Source organism: Onychomys torridus, chromosome 8 (assembly GCF_903995425.1).
Source record: "Onychomys torridus chromosome 8, mOncTor1.1, whole genome shotgun sequence".
Classification (NCBI taxonomy): Eukaryota; Metazoa; Chordata; class Mammalia; order Rodentia; family Cricetidae; genus Onychomys; species Onychomys torridus.
Genome location: NC_050450.1, coordinates 93,148,237 through 93,163,234, shown reverse-complemented (window position 1 = coordinate 93,163,234; position 14,998 = coordinate 93,148,237). Strand labels below are relative to the sequence as shown.

At 39.6% G+C, this 14,998-nt stretch overlaps 1 protein-coding gene across 4 annotated transcripts in view; it reads right to left on the bottom strand.

Moving 5' to 3' along the window:
- Tlk2 (tousled like kinase 2) overlaps positions 1–14,998 on the bottom strand; it is a 109,521-nt gene that overhangs the window by 30,971 nt on the left and 63,552 nt on the right. For 3 of the 4 annotated variants that reach the window (XM_036195988.1, XM_036195986.1, XM_036195987.1), the window contains 4 exons: positions 13,993–14,085; positions 7,763–7,873; positions 7,212–7,348; positions 1,382–1,534 (listed from right to left, as the gene is read on the bottom strand). In XM_036195988.1, coding sequence (XP_036051881.1) covers positions 1,382–1,534; positions 7,212–7,348; positions 7,763–7,873; positions 13,993–14,085 — 494 coding nt within the window. The remainder of the gene's footprint in view (positions 1–1,381; positions 1,535–7,211; positions 7,349–7,762; positions 7,874–13,992; positions 14,086–14,998) is intronic. The other variant, XM_036195989.1, reaches the window with a different exon arrangement.

Sequence of the window (14,998 nt, the reverse complement as noted above, 5' to 3'; positions counted from 1 at the left end):
ACACATAAAACTGGAGTTGTTTCCTTTTAAGCTCTGCACCATGCACATGTCAAAGGTAAGACTTCCTAATATGGGGTGAGGACTGGTTAAGCATCTTTCTCACGGAAACAAAATTAGATACATTTCTTGAACTTTAACCCAGCTATAATGTAAGTAGCATACTTGGCATAGATTATAGGATAGATAATGTGTTTCTGTGTCCTGACATACAAACATTAAAAAGATAAGACACTAGTAAGTTATTAAGTGTCTGTGTCTGTCTGTACTAATTTTGGATAAGAAATTTACTTCCAATTAAAGACAAAGGAAGAAAAGAATGGAGAGGAAAGGCATTAAGCCCAGGATTTTCTACACTCCTGTACAGGATGACTACGTAATAACTGTTGACTGACAGAAAAAAAGAGAACTATACTTCAGACAGTAGAGCAGTAGTTCTCAACCTTCCTAATTCTGTGATCCTTTAATACAGTTCATGTTGTGGTGATCCTTAACCATAAAGTTATTTTTGCCGCTGCTTCATAACTGTAATTTTGCTAGTGATATGAATCGTAATGTAAATATCTGTGTTTTCTTAGGTGACCCACGTGAAAGGGTCGATTGACCCCCAAAGGGGTTGAGACCTACAGGTTGAGAACTGCTGTACCTGTGGTTTCCTTACGTTTCTAAAATGGGGTATGGGGGCATGGGGGTAAGAGGGTAAGGAAATGGTTATAAGGTCAAGAATTGTCTTATCATGAAATATTCTTTTCTTAAAATAACAGCTACTTTTTCTTGGCTTACTTTTTTAAAATTTACATGTATGGGTGTTTTAATTATATGTATTACCTAGTACCATGTACATGCCTAGTGCCCTTGGAAGTAAGAAGAGGGCATCAGATCTCCTAGAACTGGAATTACAGACAGTTGTGAGCTGCCATGTGGGAGATGGGAATCTAACCCTAGTCCTTTGCAAGAGCAGCCAGTGCTCTTAAGCACGGAGTCATTTCTAGTACCTCCTGACTTACTCCAAAGCTTGTATTTACTAATTTCTCTTTTAACCAGTAAAGGGCATTCTACAATATTAGCCAGATAATCTCTGTAAGGTAATCCCAACTCCCATAAAATGATAGCAATTTATCCTAACCTAGAGCTGTCCATAAGTAACAGTACTTTTCTCTCTCATTTCACACTTTCTGAATAAAGAGCATAGCCCCCAAAAAATCAGCTAATACATCTTATATAGTTTTTAATATGAGTTGAACAAATCCATTAACATGTCTGGAAAAATAAATCTTCATATTCTAGGGACCTCTTTAGTTTATAGGTGTTTCCAGGGGTATTTAATAAGACATCTGTATTTGGGAGGTAAGGAGCATTGCATTTTACATCATCGAGAACATACGTTTCATTTTCAGCTCCATTGGTCTTGCTTTTCCGTTGTTTCTGTTCATTGGTTGCTGGAGGGGCCTGGCCCATGGCAGGGGGTTTCCGTTTTGCTAACATTTTCCGTTGTCTTTCTATCTCTTCTCTCTGTGAATTTATTCTTTCCTGTTGCCTAGAAATAGAAAAGATATGACACAGAAAAAGGTAAATATTCAGCTGTCACTGCTGTGGAACGAACGTAAAGCACACGCGGTCTGACAACCTGACTGTCAGAAGTCTGCAGTTAGCCATCAGGAGGGAAGAGCCAAAGAATCAGAGAGAGTGTTTTTGCAATGAGCCTGTACTTTAAGGCACTGGGTTAGGACTTAAAGGTAAGAGAAAGTGGGTAATTATGTTAGGACCTTACAGACTTAAAATACGCCTTTAAAGAATACAGTATTATGAAGGCATACATTTAATCTCTTCAGATTCAACAAAAACAGAGGCTTATGACCATCATATTCATCTGACTATCCATCCATATAGACATATACCATAAACACAGGGTACATAGATTCCAAAATATATTTGGAGAAATAGTAGGCTACATATTCTGAGACCTCTTGCCTAGACATGAAAGTAAATACAGCAACAATCAAGTGTCATAAAGATTCTCCTATCAACCCTTGGGTGTTCTTCAAACTGTTTAGTTGTGTATATGAACAATAAGGTCATTTAGATTTACTTTGGGAGTATAAATCTCAATAAATTGTAATATGCCTTATAATAGGAAATGTACGTTACTATCTCTTTTAATATATTTGACTTTATTTTATGTGCATTGGTGTGAGGGTGTTAGATCCCCTGGAAATGGAGTTACAGACAATTGTGAGCTGCCATGTGGGTACTGGGAATTGAACCCAGGTCCTTTGGAAGAATAGCCAGTGCTCTTAACCACTGAGCCATCTCTCCAGCCCCATACCAACTACTTTTTTTTTTTTTTTTGGAGCTGAGGATCGAACCCAGGGCTCTATCACTGAGCTAAATCCCCAACCCCAACTACTTTTAATGTATTCATCACCCCACCTAATGTGTGTGTGTGTGTGTGTGTGTGTGTGTGTGTGTGTGTATGTGTGAACTGCTTCCCCACTAACATGAACAACATACCCACTCAACAGGGAACTAAAAATAAATCTGTCCTTCTTCAAGTTGCTACTTGTTAGGTATTTGATCACAGGAATGAAGGAAAGTAATAAATATGCCCTACTACCAGAATAATACTTTATCTGGCAACAGGGTCACTAAATTAGTTAAGAAGTCATACTGGCATAGTGAGCCTTAAATCCAACGACTGATGCCCTTACAGGAGGAAAGCAAACAGAGCAACATCATAAGCATCCCATGTGAAGACAGAGGTAGAACCTAAAGCTATAAGCCACAAACCACAGCCCTGGGACACCAAGACCTGGGAGAGGCCAAGGATGACTGAGTTTTGGAGCTTAGTCCTGCTACACCTTGTTTTCAGACTTTCTTGATCCTGAACTATGAAAAAACAAAATTCTCTTTTATTTTAAACCATAAAGCTTGATATTTTTGAATATTAGCACCTTTAACAGCAAAGTGCATTCCGTACCCAACCAGACTATAAATACGTAGTAGGCAGCCGGGCAGTGGTAGTGCACGCCTTTAATCCCAGCACTCGGGAGGCAGAGGCAGGCGGATCTCTGTGAGTTCGAGGTCAGCCTGGTATACCAAGCAAGTTCTAGGAAAGGCACAAAGCTACACAGGGAAACCATGTCTCAAAAAACAAAAAAAAAATTTTAAAAATTAAAAAAATAAAAAAACTAGTAGGCAATACAGTTGAAAAAACAAATTTTCACATTTTAACTTCTCCCATTAAAAAGAAAAGAATTATCTACAAAATAGCACATTAACATCTCAGAAAATGATTCTTAAACACACTCAGGATTCCATATATTCTGCATAGACAACTATGGAATGGTCTGGACTACCTAAGCAGCATCTGAATTGTTGCCGGGTGGTGGTGGCACATGTCTGTAATCCCAGCACTCGGGAGGCAGAGGCAGGTGGATCTCTGTGAGTTTGAGGCCAGCCTGGTCTACAGAGCTAGTCCAGGACAGGCTCCAAAAGCTACAGAGGAAACCCTGTCTCAAAAAAACCCAAAACAAACAAACAAACAAACAAATTGTCTTAACATAAATCTGCCTGAGAATTAGATGATCCCCTAGAAAATGCTTTAAAACAGGTAGCCTCCTTACACATTCGAGTAAAGACCTAGGCAAGCATAACAATACTGTAACTTTGTTTACCCTCACTGGTATTCCACATCTTACATGACCACAATTTTGCATTCATGTCAAATTATACTTATGTAATGTTATTTCAATACAAACAAAGAATTTTACTGCCTCACTACTGACTGAAGCTTAAATAAAACAGTTCTATGAATAATACTATTTGACATCAATTTCTCAGAACTATAAACTGTGCTTTCAAAAAGTAGAAACACTTTAAAAAGCAAAAAATTATTACTCTAGCCAAAAAATATTATGAGACTGACACAAGTTTCTAGTTAGAAGGTAAAGCTTTCTTTTAGAGAAATAAAGACGTCTCAATATGTGACAAGGCAAAAAACAAGACAACACTATGTTGAAGTTCCTGAGAGGCTGTTTGTCTGCCTCAGGGTTAAGAGCAAATGATCTTGGAACTTGGATCTTCCCATAAAACGTAGGAATGGTGCCTGCCTGGTGTTCAGCTTCCTCATCTACAAACTACTTTATATGTCACAGCTTAATTTTTTTTTTTTGGACAATTGTATTGCCATAGAGCCAGGCTGGTCTAAACTAACTCTTCCCTCACAGCCTCCAAGTACTTTGATTAAAGTACATATTTCTTTTTTTTTTTCTCTCTCTCTCTTTTCTTTTCCTTTCTCTCTTCCTTTTTTAATTAAAAAGAAAGGTTTTTTTTCTTTCTTTCTTTAAAGACTGGCCTCTAATTTTGTAACCCATGATGACCCAGAACTCTTGGCAATCCTGTTTCAGACTTCTGCCTGCTGGAACTCCTTGTATGAATTATCCTATCTGGTGAGTCATGGGGTTGCTCATGTATGGGAACACCATGTGTAGAGTAATCACGCACATTCCTTCACAACTGAAGCATTTGAAAATCTGTCCTGAAACTAAGAATGGTGTGGTAGCATGTGGCTGTAGCTACAGTACTCCAGAGGTTGAAGTGGGAGGATCCTGAGTTCTAGGCCAACCAAAGATACATGGAAAGAAAAAAATGATCGAAGTACCTACTGAAGCAGAATATTAGGAAACAAAATACCTACAGCTGCTGGGCATCACCAGAAGCGACTTCTCAAGAGATGGGAGGAACAGACCACCATTCATGCGACTTACATCCATGAAAAGAAAAAAGTGCTACCCAGCCAGGGGGAACAATATAAGTCTGTAATCTTTACTGTAAGTCTCATTTTGCTCTAATAGCAAAATCATTTTGCTTTTGCTTTTGTTTTTCAAGATAAGGTTTCTCCATGTGGCCATGACTGTCCTGGAACTTGCTCTGTAGACCTTAAACTCACTGAGATCCACGTGCCTCTGCCTCCAGAGTGCTGGGATTAACTACTTGGAGCAAAATCATTCTTATACTCTGGTACAATATAAAATTTTCAGAGCCTTCTAGGTATTAGGTTGCTTACTCAATAAAATGCTGCTATCATTAAAAACTGTATTTCTTTTGTAATTTTTCTTTATTTTATTCCCTTATACATGTCCACCAATATTTTGAGTCCAAGCGAAAATGAAGTAGCAATTGTCATCTAAGAAGTAGCCATTGTCAAAAGCCAGAAGGAGCATAGTTGCTCCCACCTGAGATTAAGTCTGAGGACATCAGGCTCAGCACAAAGGCACAACTTAGGCTACTCAAGGAGATTTGAGTAGCACTATCATCTGACCTCCTACTCATGAATGTTGAGTGGGCAATTTGCTCTTCTAGGTCCAGGTGCTATGGGACGGCATGCTTTGGTGGAACTGCTTTAGTGCACTTGAGCTACACAGGTATGCCTAGCTCCATAGAGAGCTCCATACTGAGCCTCTGGTACTTGCTATGATGCATAAGTCTGCTTTACTCTCAGGATATTCTCTGATTTGACAGCCACTTATTAAAACAACAACCACCACACACATTCAGTACATTTGCAAAGTAAAAACACACTTGAACAAAGTTTGAGGTTGATGTTTCATACACCAAACAATGACTACTAATGTATAATTCAGGCTAGTTATAATGAAGTATTTATTATACATTGCATCAATAGTTGTAGGTTTCTTTCACTTCATCATTGCTCAAAAGTAATAACATGCTCTCCAATTCACATTAAACAATCTATTTCAACAAAGAAAATGGAAAAGACAATCTAAGTCCCAACTGTGATCTGGAGATCAAAAGTTAGTGTCTTGATCAAAAATAGTTATTTAGCTCAATGGAAGAGTGCTTGTCTAGCCCTAGTTTCAATCCTAAGTACAGAAAATAAGTAAATTACTAATAAAAATGCAGTGTCTCCAACCATCCAGTCTTAGATGAAACTTATTTAACAAATCAAAATAAATAAAGTTAAGGTGACATTATAGATATACAACCAAACACATACACACTCACTCATTCTGTGTGTGTGTGTCTGTCTGTCTGTCTGTCTTGTTTTTTGAGACAGGGTTTTCGTCATGTAGTTTAGGCTGGCCTGAATTTGCTTTGTAGTCTATACTGGCTTTGAACAGATAGCAATTCTTCTGCCTCCATTTCCCAAATGCTGAAATTATAGGTATACATCACCACTTCAGGAATAAAGACACACAGAGGGAGTACGCATGCACGTGTTCATACATATTCATACATACACACACACATACATTTTTTTTCCCCAAATTTTGAGCTAAAAAGTTACTCACAATTCAAATGTGGGGGTTTTAAATATTAAGTCCCAATTTGGAATAAATGCTTGTGTGTTTCAAACCATAAGTTCTGAGATAGAGGAGTGTTCAGGATTCCAAGGTGCAAACAGGTGGACAGTGGAGCTGGTCACTAGCCTAACTACTGGTGGAGTCCTGGCCCTAAGGAAGTCATTATTGCTGATGATTAGCCACCATCTTTGTAAAGAGCTCCATGGACATGTCTCACAAAGTTCCTTACAGTTTGTCTGATGTTCAATCCCAGAGTTTCTATCCTAGGTCCTTGCCAGACTGCTTTTTGCCCAGCTGGCTCCTTATAAAAGTGCACCACTCAGAGGTTGAGGGTGTAACAGAGCACTGGCCTACAATGTGAGGGCCCACATGAGATGCTGGGTTTGAGTCCAACACTTAAAAAAAAATCATTATTAATTAAAAAGAATCAAGTAAAACTCTGATTCTGTCTTCCTTACTTCAGTAATTTTGAATCTTTTAGGCTCAGTGCAGAACTCACTTAGAACTCAAGTTTTTATCCTTCTGATTTTCTATGTTGGTTTTTTAGAACGTTACAGAAGCATGAGTCTGCCTCTGCTGCTTGAATATGAGATTACAAGTATGTCGCACCATACTGATCCTACATTCCCTTTTCTTTATTTATATTTATGTATGAGTGCTCTGTATGTATACCTGCATGCCAGAAAAGGGCACCAGCTCCTATAATAGATGGTTGTGAGCCATCATGTGGGGTGCTGGGAACTGAATACAGGACCTCTGGAAGAACTCTTAACCTCTGAGCCATCTCTCTAGCCCCAATCCCACATTTCTTTACTGATTGTAAGTAGAGAAAACTTAGAAAAATCCAAATACATTTAACAATTCCCCATTCAACCCTGACAGTGGACTTACTTGATGAGGTTTTGGAAAGCATAGCCATCTGTCCACTGCTCAGTAAAAGAGGCTCCGTGGCGGACAGTAGTAAAGTGGCCCAATCGCAAGCGGTCCTGCATGCTCTTATCTCTGCACGCCATCTTCTCTTGTTTGGACTGAGGGGAAAAGGACCAAAACAAATAACATTTTAATTAGCAATTATTACAAACTGAAAATTATAGGATTATCAAGGAAAATACTGTTGATAAATCATATATTAATTCAGAAAGGGAAAGAAGGGAAGTGGGGGGGAGGAGAGGAGACATCCAACACCTGAAATAAATTCAACAGAGACAATCTGTCAACCTCACATACAAAGCAATGAGTAGCCAGAAAGCATGTCCATATTATTACCTAGGAAGTTGTGGTCTGGTGTACATGCAAGGGAAAGCCTCTGGCTGTCAAGTTATAAGAACCTGATTCCTAAGAAATTCTACATTGCAGTATTTTCATCTCAGTTAAGAAGGTGTTACACAATGACACACATTAAATACCTTAAGATTCAGACTTTGGGCTACGTAATCACTAACCTTTTCTATAAGAAGCTTCTTGCTCATGGTGACACATCTGTTTAATCGTTCCTTGTATTTCTCCAGCATTTTTTGCTGTTCATCTATCTGCCGCCTCAAATCACAGTTGGCCTTCAGTGGGAAAATATTTTTTAATTAGTTTTAAGGAAGATAGATTAGTAGAAAGTACCTCCTAGGAAAAGAGAAAAATCTATGTGCAGTAAGCATGCCTCTATAAAGGAACTATTTCACCCCTTTAATCATTCTTTATGTTACCATGTGAGTATTGTTTATGTTAAAGTTACTGTTTTTTTGGTAGTGCTATGGAACCAATCCAAGCCCTTAAGCAAGTATGTTAAACATGAGCTTACCAAGGAGTTATATAGCCTCAGCTTATGTCTAAAGAAAAAAGGAACATGAGTTCTCACAAACAACTCTCATCCATGCCCACACTAGACAGAAATAAGATCCTGCTTCAAGAATGTGAGGATGTAAGTACACAGTTAATTTAGCTGTGGTCAGAAGCCTACAGGACGGGTTAGATGCTTTGAAAAAAGCAAGGTTCCTAAAATAACAGAGAAAGGAAGAACCACTAACCCAAGGTCAAATCTGGCTTTGTAATTCCTGAATTTATCCCTTGGTTGTTTAAAAAAGAACAAAAGAACAAAACTCTACTCTTGCCAAATAACGACGCTTTTTTGAATGATAGGGGAATCTATTTTTTAATAACTAAATGACATAAGCCTTTTTATAACAACAAAATTTGCTGAGACTTTTCAGCTTAAAAAAAAAATGTATGGGTGTTTTGCCTGCATGTACATCTGTGCATCATGTGCACAGGAGAGGGCATTGGATTCCCTGGAGGTACAGATGCTTGTCAGCCATGATATAGATGCTAGGAAGCAAACCTGTGTCCCCTGAAAGAATAGCAATTGTCTTTAATCACTGAGCCATCTCTCCATTGTCTTTTTTTTTTTTTTTTGGTGGAGCTGAGGATTGAACCCAGGGCCTTATGCTTGCTAGGCAAACACTCTACCACTGCGCTAAATCCCCAACCACAAAATCAGACAAAAAGAAAAAAAAAATTTTTTTTTTCGAGACAGGGTTTCTCTGTGTAGCTTTGCGCCTTTCCTAGAACTCGCTTTGGAGACCAGGCTGGCCTCGAACTCACAGAGATCCGCCTGCCTCTGCCTCCTGAGTGCTGGGATTAAAGGCGTGTGCCACCACCACCCTGCTCTCCATTGTCTTTTATTGCTTTTGTTTTTTAAGAGAGGAGCTCACCATGTAGGATGTACTGGAACTATTCTAGGCCAGGATGGCCTTGAACTCACAGAACTCTCCCTGTCTCTGCCTCTCGATCATAGATCTTGAAGGTATGTACCTACTAGGGGGCAGCTTCATTTTTTAAAGGAGTCTGTATGAACCAGCTTCCCTTTCCAAATGGATCTACTCTCCACACAGGCGTAATCATTCCTATTAGCTGTCATTACAAGATCCTACAGACCGTGTTGTCAAAGGAAAAGTCTTACTGCACTTGGTGTGGCTATCTAACTCATACTGAAGAACTATAAGCAAATGAGCAAGGAGTGTATCTATAAAATCTAACATACTTCCAGAGAAGGTGGGCCTTCTCCAAGTCTCTGCAGAGATAAAGAGAACCAGCCTCTGGCATTTGAAGTGTAGTTTTTTTTGGGGGGGGTTTTGTTGTTGTTGTTTTGTTTTGTTTTTTCCCCCCCGAGACAGGGTTTCTCTGTGTAGCTTTGCGCCTTTCCTGGATCTCACTCTGTAGACCAGGCTGGCCTCGAACTCACAAAGATCCGCCTGCCTCTGCCTCCCAAGTATTGGGATTAAAGGCATGAGCCACCACCACCTGGCTTGAAGTGTAGTTTTTAACATTTATCATTTCTAGGAGTCCATGCTATTGTAGGAACTGGCTGACAGTACCCAACATCTCACTAAAATGGGAAAACTCAATGATGAGCTTACACCTGCCTGAAAGGAAATTATTTAAAAAAAAAAAAAAAAAGAAATCTGTGACTTCATCCTACAACATTCTCTAGCACAGAAACATAAATTCTGTAACCTCAGCAATGTGGCAGAACTTAGGAGGGTGAGTTAGAGGCTAGCTTGAGCTTCTAAAGCAAAAAATGTCTGAAGAAAGGAAAGGTGTGTGTGTGTGTGTGTGTGTGTGTGTGTTTGTGTGTGTGTGTGGGGGGGGGACTTTCAACCAAATCCACAAATTCTAGTCTATTTGGGGGAAAAAAATGGCAGCTGCCCTTCTGGGTTTTCTTTGTTGATGGATCCATTCCTTTGGCATTGCTTGATATTCAAACAAAGAAAGAAACAGAGTGTGTGTTTAAGGGGAGGAGGTGAGCTTAGGGATGCAGATCAGTGGTACACCACATGTGCTTAGCATGCACGAGGCCTGGTTCTGGCTCATCATAATTGTCAACTTGACACAGCCTAAAATAACCTGAAAGACAGCGAGCAACTGACTGGATCAGATTGACCTATAGGCATGCATATGGGTGATTGATGGTCTTGATGTAGAAGACACAGCCTACTGGGGGCCCCAGCATCCCTATGCAGATGGCCCTGAGCTGTGTAAGAAGGATAACTAAGCATGTGCATTGAGCCATCAGCAAGCAGCATTTCTTTATGATTTTGCTTTAAGGTTCTGTCCTGACTCCACCAACGCTGGACTGACCTGGGGGTACAAGGACAATGATTTTTTCCTCCTTTAAGCTCTTTTTGGCCAAACTGTTTTCGAACAATATAAAGGGAACTAGAAGAGGCTGTGAGTTCAACCCACAGAAGACAACAGGCGAGGAATCCAGTAGAAGAAAAGCAGGAGGAAGATGGTGAGGCACCCAAGAAGTGGAGCCAAGTTAGGACTTCAGATTTTCCTGTATTCCACCATCTCAGTCTGGGTCTGCCTCCAACACTGTCTCCCATCCCAATGGTGGCAATCGTGTAGACAAGGGCTCTACTCGCTGAGCTACATGCACCTTAAAACCATCATCTTGACAAACAGGCTATGAAGAAAGGAAGTAAAACCATAATCCTTGTTGAGTCCAATAAAGCTACTCTGGACAAAACCCTAATATATTCTGGAGTTTGACTAAAGATTTTTAAAATTTTTTTGGGGGGAGGGGCTTTTGAGACAGGGTTTCTCTGTATAGTTTTGGTGCCTGTCCTGGATCTTGCTCTGTAGATCAGGCTGGCCTGGAACTCACAGAGATCCTCCTCGTTCTGCCTCCCTAGTACTGGGATTAAAGGCGGGTGCCACTACCACCTGGCTTAAGGATTTTTTTATACAGACAATGTCACTAGAAATATTAGTTGGCAATTCAACTAGCCCCCACGTGGACAAAAACAAAACCAGTTTCAGGGAGATGGGAAGATGTTTCAGTGAATATGAGTGCTTGTTGTGTAAAGTATGAAGACCTCAGTTCAAATCCTACCAACCATATAAAAACTAGATACAGCTGTGCACACCAGCACTGTGAAGGGCAGAGGAAGATCACGGGGTTTATGACCACCAGTCTAGCTCAAGTGGGAGGGAATGCTGTCTCATACAACAAGCACACATGGGCCTGCCTCCAGCTCACATGTGCATACAACACACACACACACACACACACACACACACACACACACACACACAAAATACTTCAAGCAAACAATAAAAATCTAAGTAAGATTGTTGTTAAAAATAAAGGCCTAAGGAATGTTAACTCTCAATGAGGAATGTTAACATCAGTTTGAAAATGTAGAAAATGTTGGGAATGGTGACACACCTTTTATCCTAGGCACTAGGAGGACCCAATCATTCAATTTAAAAAAACGTGGATCAGTGATGACAAATTACATATTCAAAGTACATTCTGGGCTTCATCAAGATGAAGCTGGGTGTCTCCTTCCTAGCATGGCTGAAGTAAATGGACAAACATACTGTTTGTCCTGTAAGCAGCTCTGGAGGAAGAATGAAAGCATTACCTAGTTCAAATTCACACTAGGAACAAGAGCACAGATGTTCCTACAGAGCAGGGCATCCTGACCCATGGTCAAGTGTGCCTTCTGGTAAATAAGGGACATTCCTGTTATAGAGAATGGAGACCGAAGAGAGAAGGTTGCATTGTACTGTGGATGCCAATCTGAATGCTCTCAGCTTGGTTATTATTATTATTTTATAAAAAGAACAGAAATATATTCTGGGACTGACAGATACTGTTATGTCTCATTCACTGTAGAGCCCAAATGATCTAGCAAAGTCTACAAATAGTCTGTATCTCTAAAGAAGATGATGTCTGCTAATAAGCTGTTTCAAAGTCTTTGAACAGAGAAAGTAGGAAGCCCAGGACCAAAGCACCCAAGATTCAGTAGGGCACCCAATGTATCCTGCAACATACATACCAGCACATTGCTCTGAAGAAACAATGCACTAGGAAAAATAAGAGGATGCAGGATAAACTAAACTTTTGGCCTAGAGAATGAAGGAAGCCAAAGAACAATTCCAGGCACACAGTGTCAAGAGATGCCAGCTTTCCTTACTTCTATTTCTGAGTCCTGTCAAAAATACAATTTTTTGCCAGGTTGTGGTGCACACCTTTAATCCCAGCACTGGACGGGCAGAGGCAAGTAGATCTCTGTGAGTTCAAGGTCATCCTGGTCTACACAGTGAGTTTCAGGACAGCCAGGGATACACAGAGAAACCCTGTCTTGAGCACTCTCCAAAACAAACAAACCCCAAATACCAAATTTTTAAGAGTAACAAATACTTGCAGGAAGGAAGGTTCAGTGGGTTAAGGCTCCTGATGGCAAGCCTTCAGACCTGAGTTCATTCAATCCCTGAGACTCACACAGAGGGGAAGAATATCAGGTTGTGCTCTGCCCTCTATACACAGACCAAGCCTCAAAAGTATACATACACACAAAATAAATACCTTCTTTTAAAGTAACAAATGGCCACCTGGATACATGAGACTCTGTCTTAAAAAAAGGATAAAACTACGGGCTAAAAGGATGGCTCAGAAGTTAAGAGCTCTTGTTCTTGATCCAGGTTCAATTCCCAGCAACCACATGGCAGTTAACAATCATCTATAACTCTAGTTTCAGGGGATCTAATGATCTCTTCTGACCTCCATGGGCACCAACCACATAAGTGGTGCTAATACATATATATAGGCAAAACATCCACACATAAAGTTGAAAAAAATTAAAAACAAGTAAAAATGATGATCAGATCCTGAATCAAGGAAAAGTGGAGAGAAGCGGAGGAAGAAGAGAAAAAAGGATATATATATATATATCTATCTCCTAGGGTGTTAGGCTTGATGACACTGGCTTATTATGCCAGCAATTGGGAAGCTGTGGCAGGAGGATTATAAAGTGAAAGCCAGTTTAGGCTACACAGTAAGATTCAGTCATGTACATGCATGCTGCGCACACATGTGTACACATACAGTGCAGGAAGTCAAAGATACAAAAGGAGCTGGATGGTCCATGTAAAAGTGGGTTTTTTAAATGAAAGAAATAGGACTGCAGAGTCGTCTCTGCAGTTAAAAGTACTTACTGCTCTTATAGAAGGCCCAGATTCATTTCCCAGCACCCACATGGTGGTTCACTAACTGCCTCTGGTTCTTAGGTACCCAATAGCCCCTCCTGACCTCCATGGTTTCCTGTGCATATGTGGTACACATATACTCACACAAGTTCACACACATACATATATAAACAGCCAATACATCATTTAACAATTAACAACAAAAGCTACTAGGTGTGGTGTTGCATATTTTAAATCCAACACTCAGAGGGGGCAGAAGCAGAGGCAGGCAGATCACTGAGAGCTCAAGGTCAGCTTAATCTAGATACTGAGTTCTAGGCCAGCCAAGCTACAGAGAAAGACCATGTCTCAAAATAAAAGGAAATAAAAGGGGGAAAAAAAACACCCAAGAATATAAACATTAATATTTTCAAATGGTAAAAATGTGAAACTTAATCCAATAATTCTACATGAACTACAATTCCACAGACCTGCTTCCCTAACATAAATTCAAGTATCAAAATACTACATCATAAATTCTCCAACTTGAAGAAGGTATTCAGACTAGAGGATATGATTCTAGTTCCTTCTCAGGTCCTCTTGTTTACTATGTTATCTGGCTATAGTAATTATCCACAATATGCACATGATCCAGATATGCAGCAGTGGTGCTTGTTATAGAGTCTCTTAATACTCTCATACTTACTCTTAACAAATCATCTATTCTTCCTTCCTTCTTCTCTAAGTCAGAGTTCTTACTGTTTTCTAGTGCAGATATTTTTTCTATTGTGAGGTCAGACTACAAAGACAAAAGCAAACAAATTTAGAATTAGTCACAAAACATTACATGCCATCACATTTTTCTTGCTCTTTTTTTTTTTGAAGAAGCAATTGCTAACATGAACAGTTGGTAGGTAACTCAGGAAATTAAATCTGCTTTACTCATCCCATCCTTTAAACACCTACGGCAAAAACATTAGTTCTGGAATTAACTATACAAATCCTCACAATACTGTACATTGAATAATAAAAAAAAAAAAGAACACTTTGGAATTGAAACTGGCTTAAACTAGAAAGGGACTTCAGGAGACAGGACACAAGTCTCTAGGAACAAGTGTGCCCTCTAGTGGAAACAGACAAAAAGCAGAAAGGCAGAAAGTTCTGAGCACTAAACCATCTAGTCTCTTCAGCATCCAAACACTGGTGGTTCCAATAAAAATTAGATCTGTTATAGAGTTCTTGATTGACAAGCATCCTGTGTTGAGGGGAACACAGACAAGAACACCCCAATAAACTAACTTATCATAACAGTTGGGGCAAAGATCTACTATCCTTTTCAAAAATAACTTCCCTTTTTCTTTTTCTTTGGACAGTCTGAGCTGGCCTTGAAACAAGCTCCTCCTGCCTTAGTCTTCCCATTGCTGGGATTTACAGCCATATGAAAAGCTCTCAGATATATTCTGTTAATGTTTATAACAGTCTCTAAACTAGAAAATTTCTGAAGACTATTTAAGGAAGGAAATTTTATTGGTATAACACATTTTGAAATGTAATTAGGTCTTGCCGAGTAAGTAAACAAGTTCAAGAAATAAACCACTCCACTTTTTTTTTTTTTCTTTTCTGGAGCTGAGGATTGAACCCAGCGCCTTGCGCTTGCTAGGCAAGCGCTCTACCAACTGAGCTAAATCCCCAATCCAGTAAACCACTTTCTT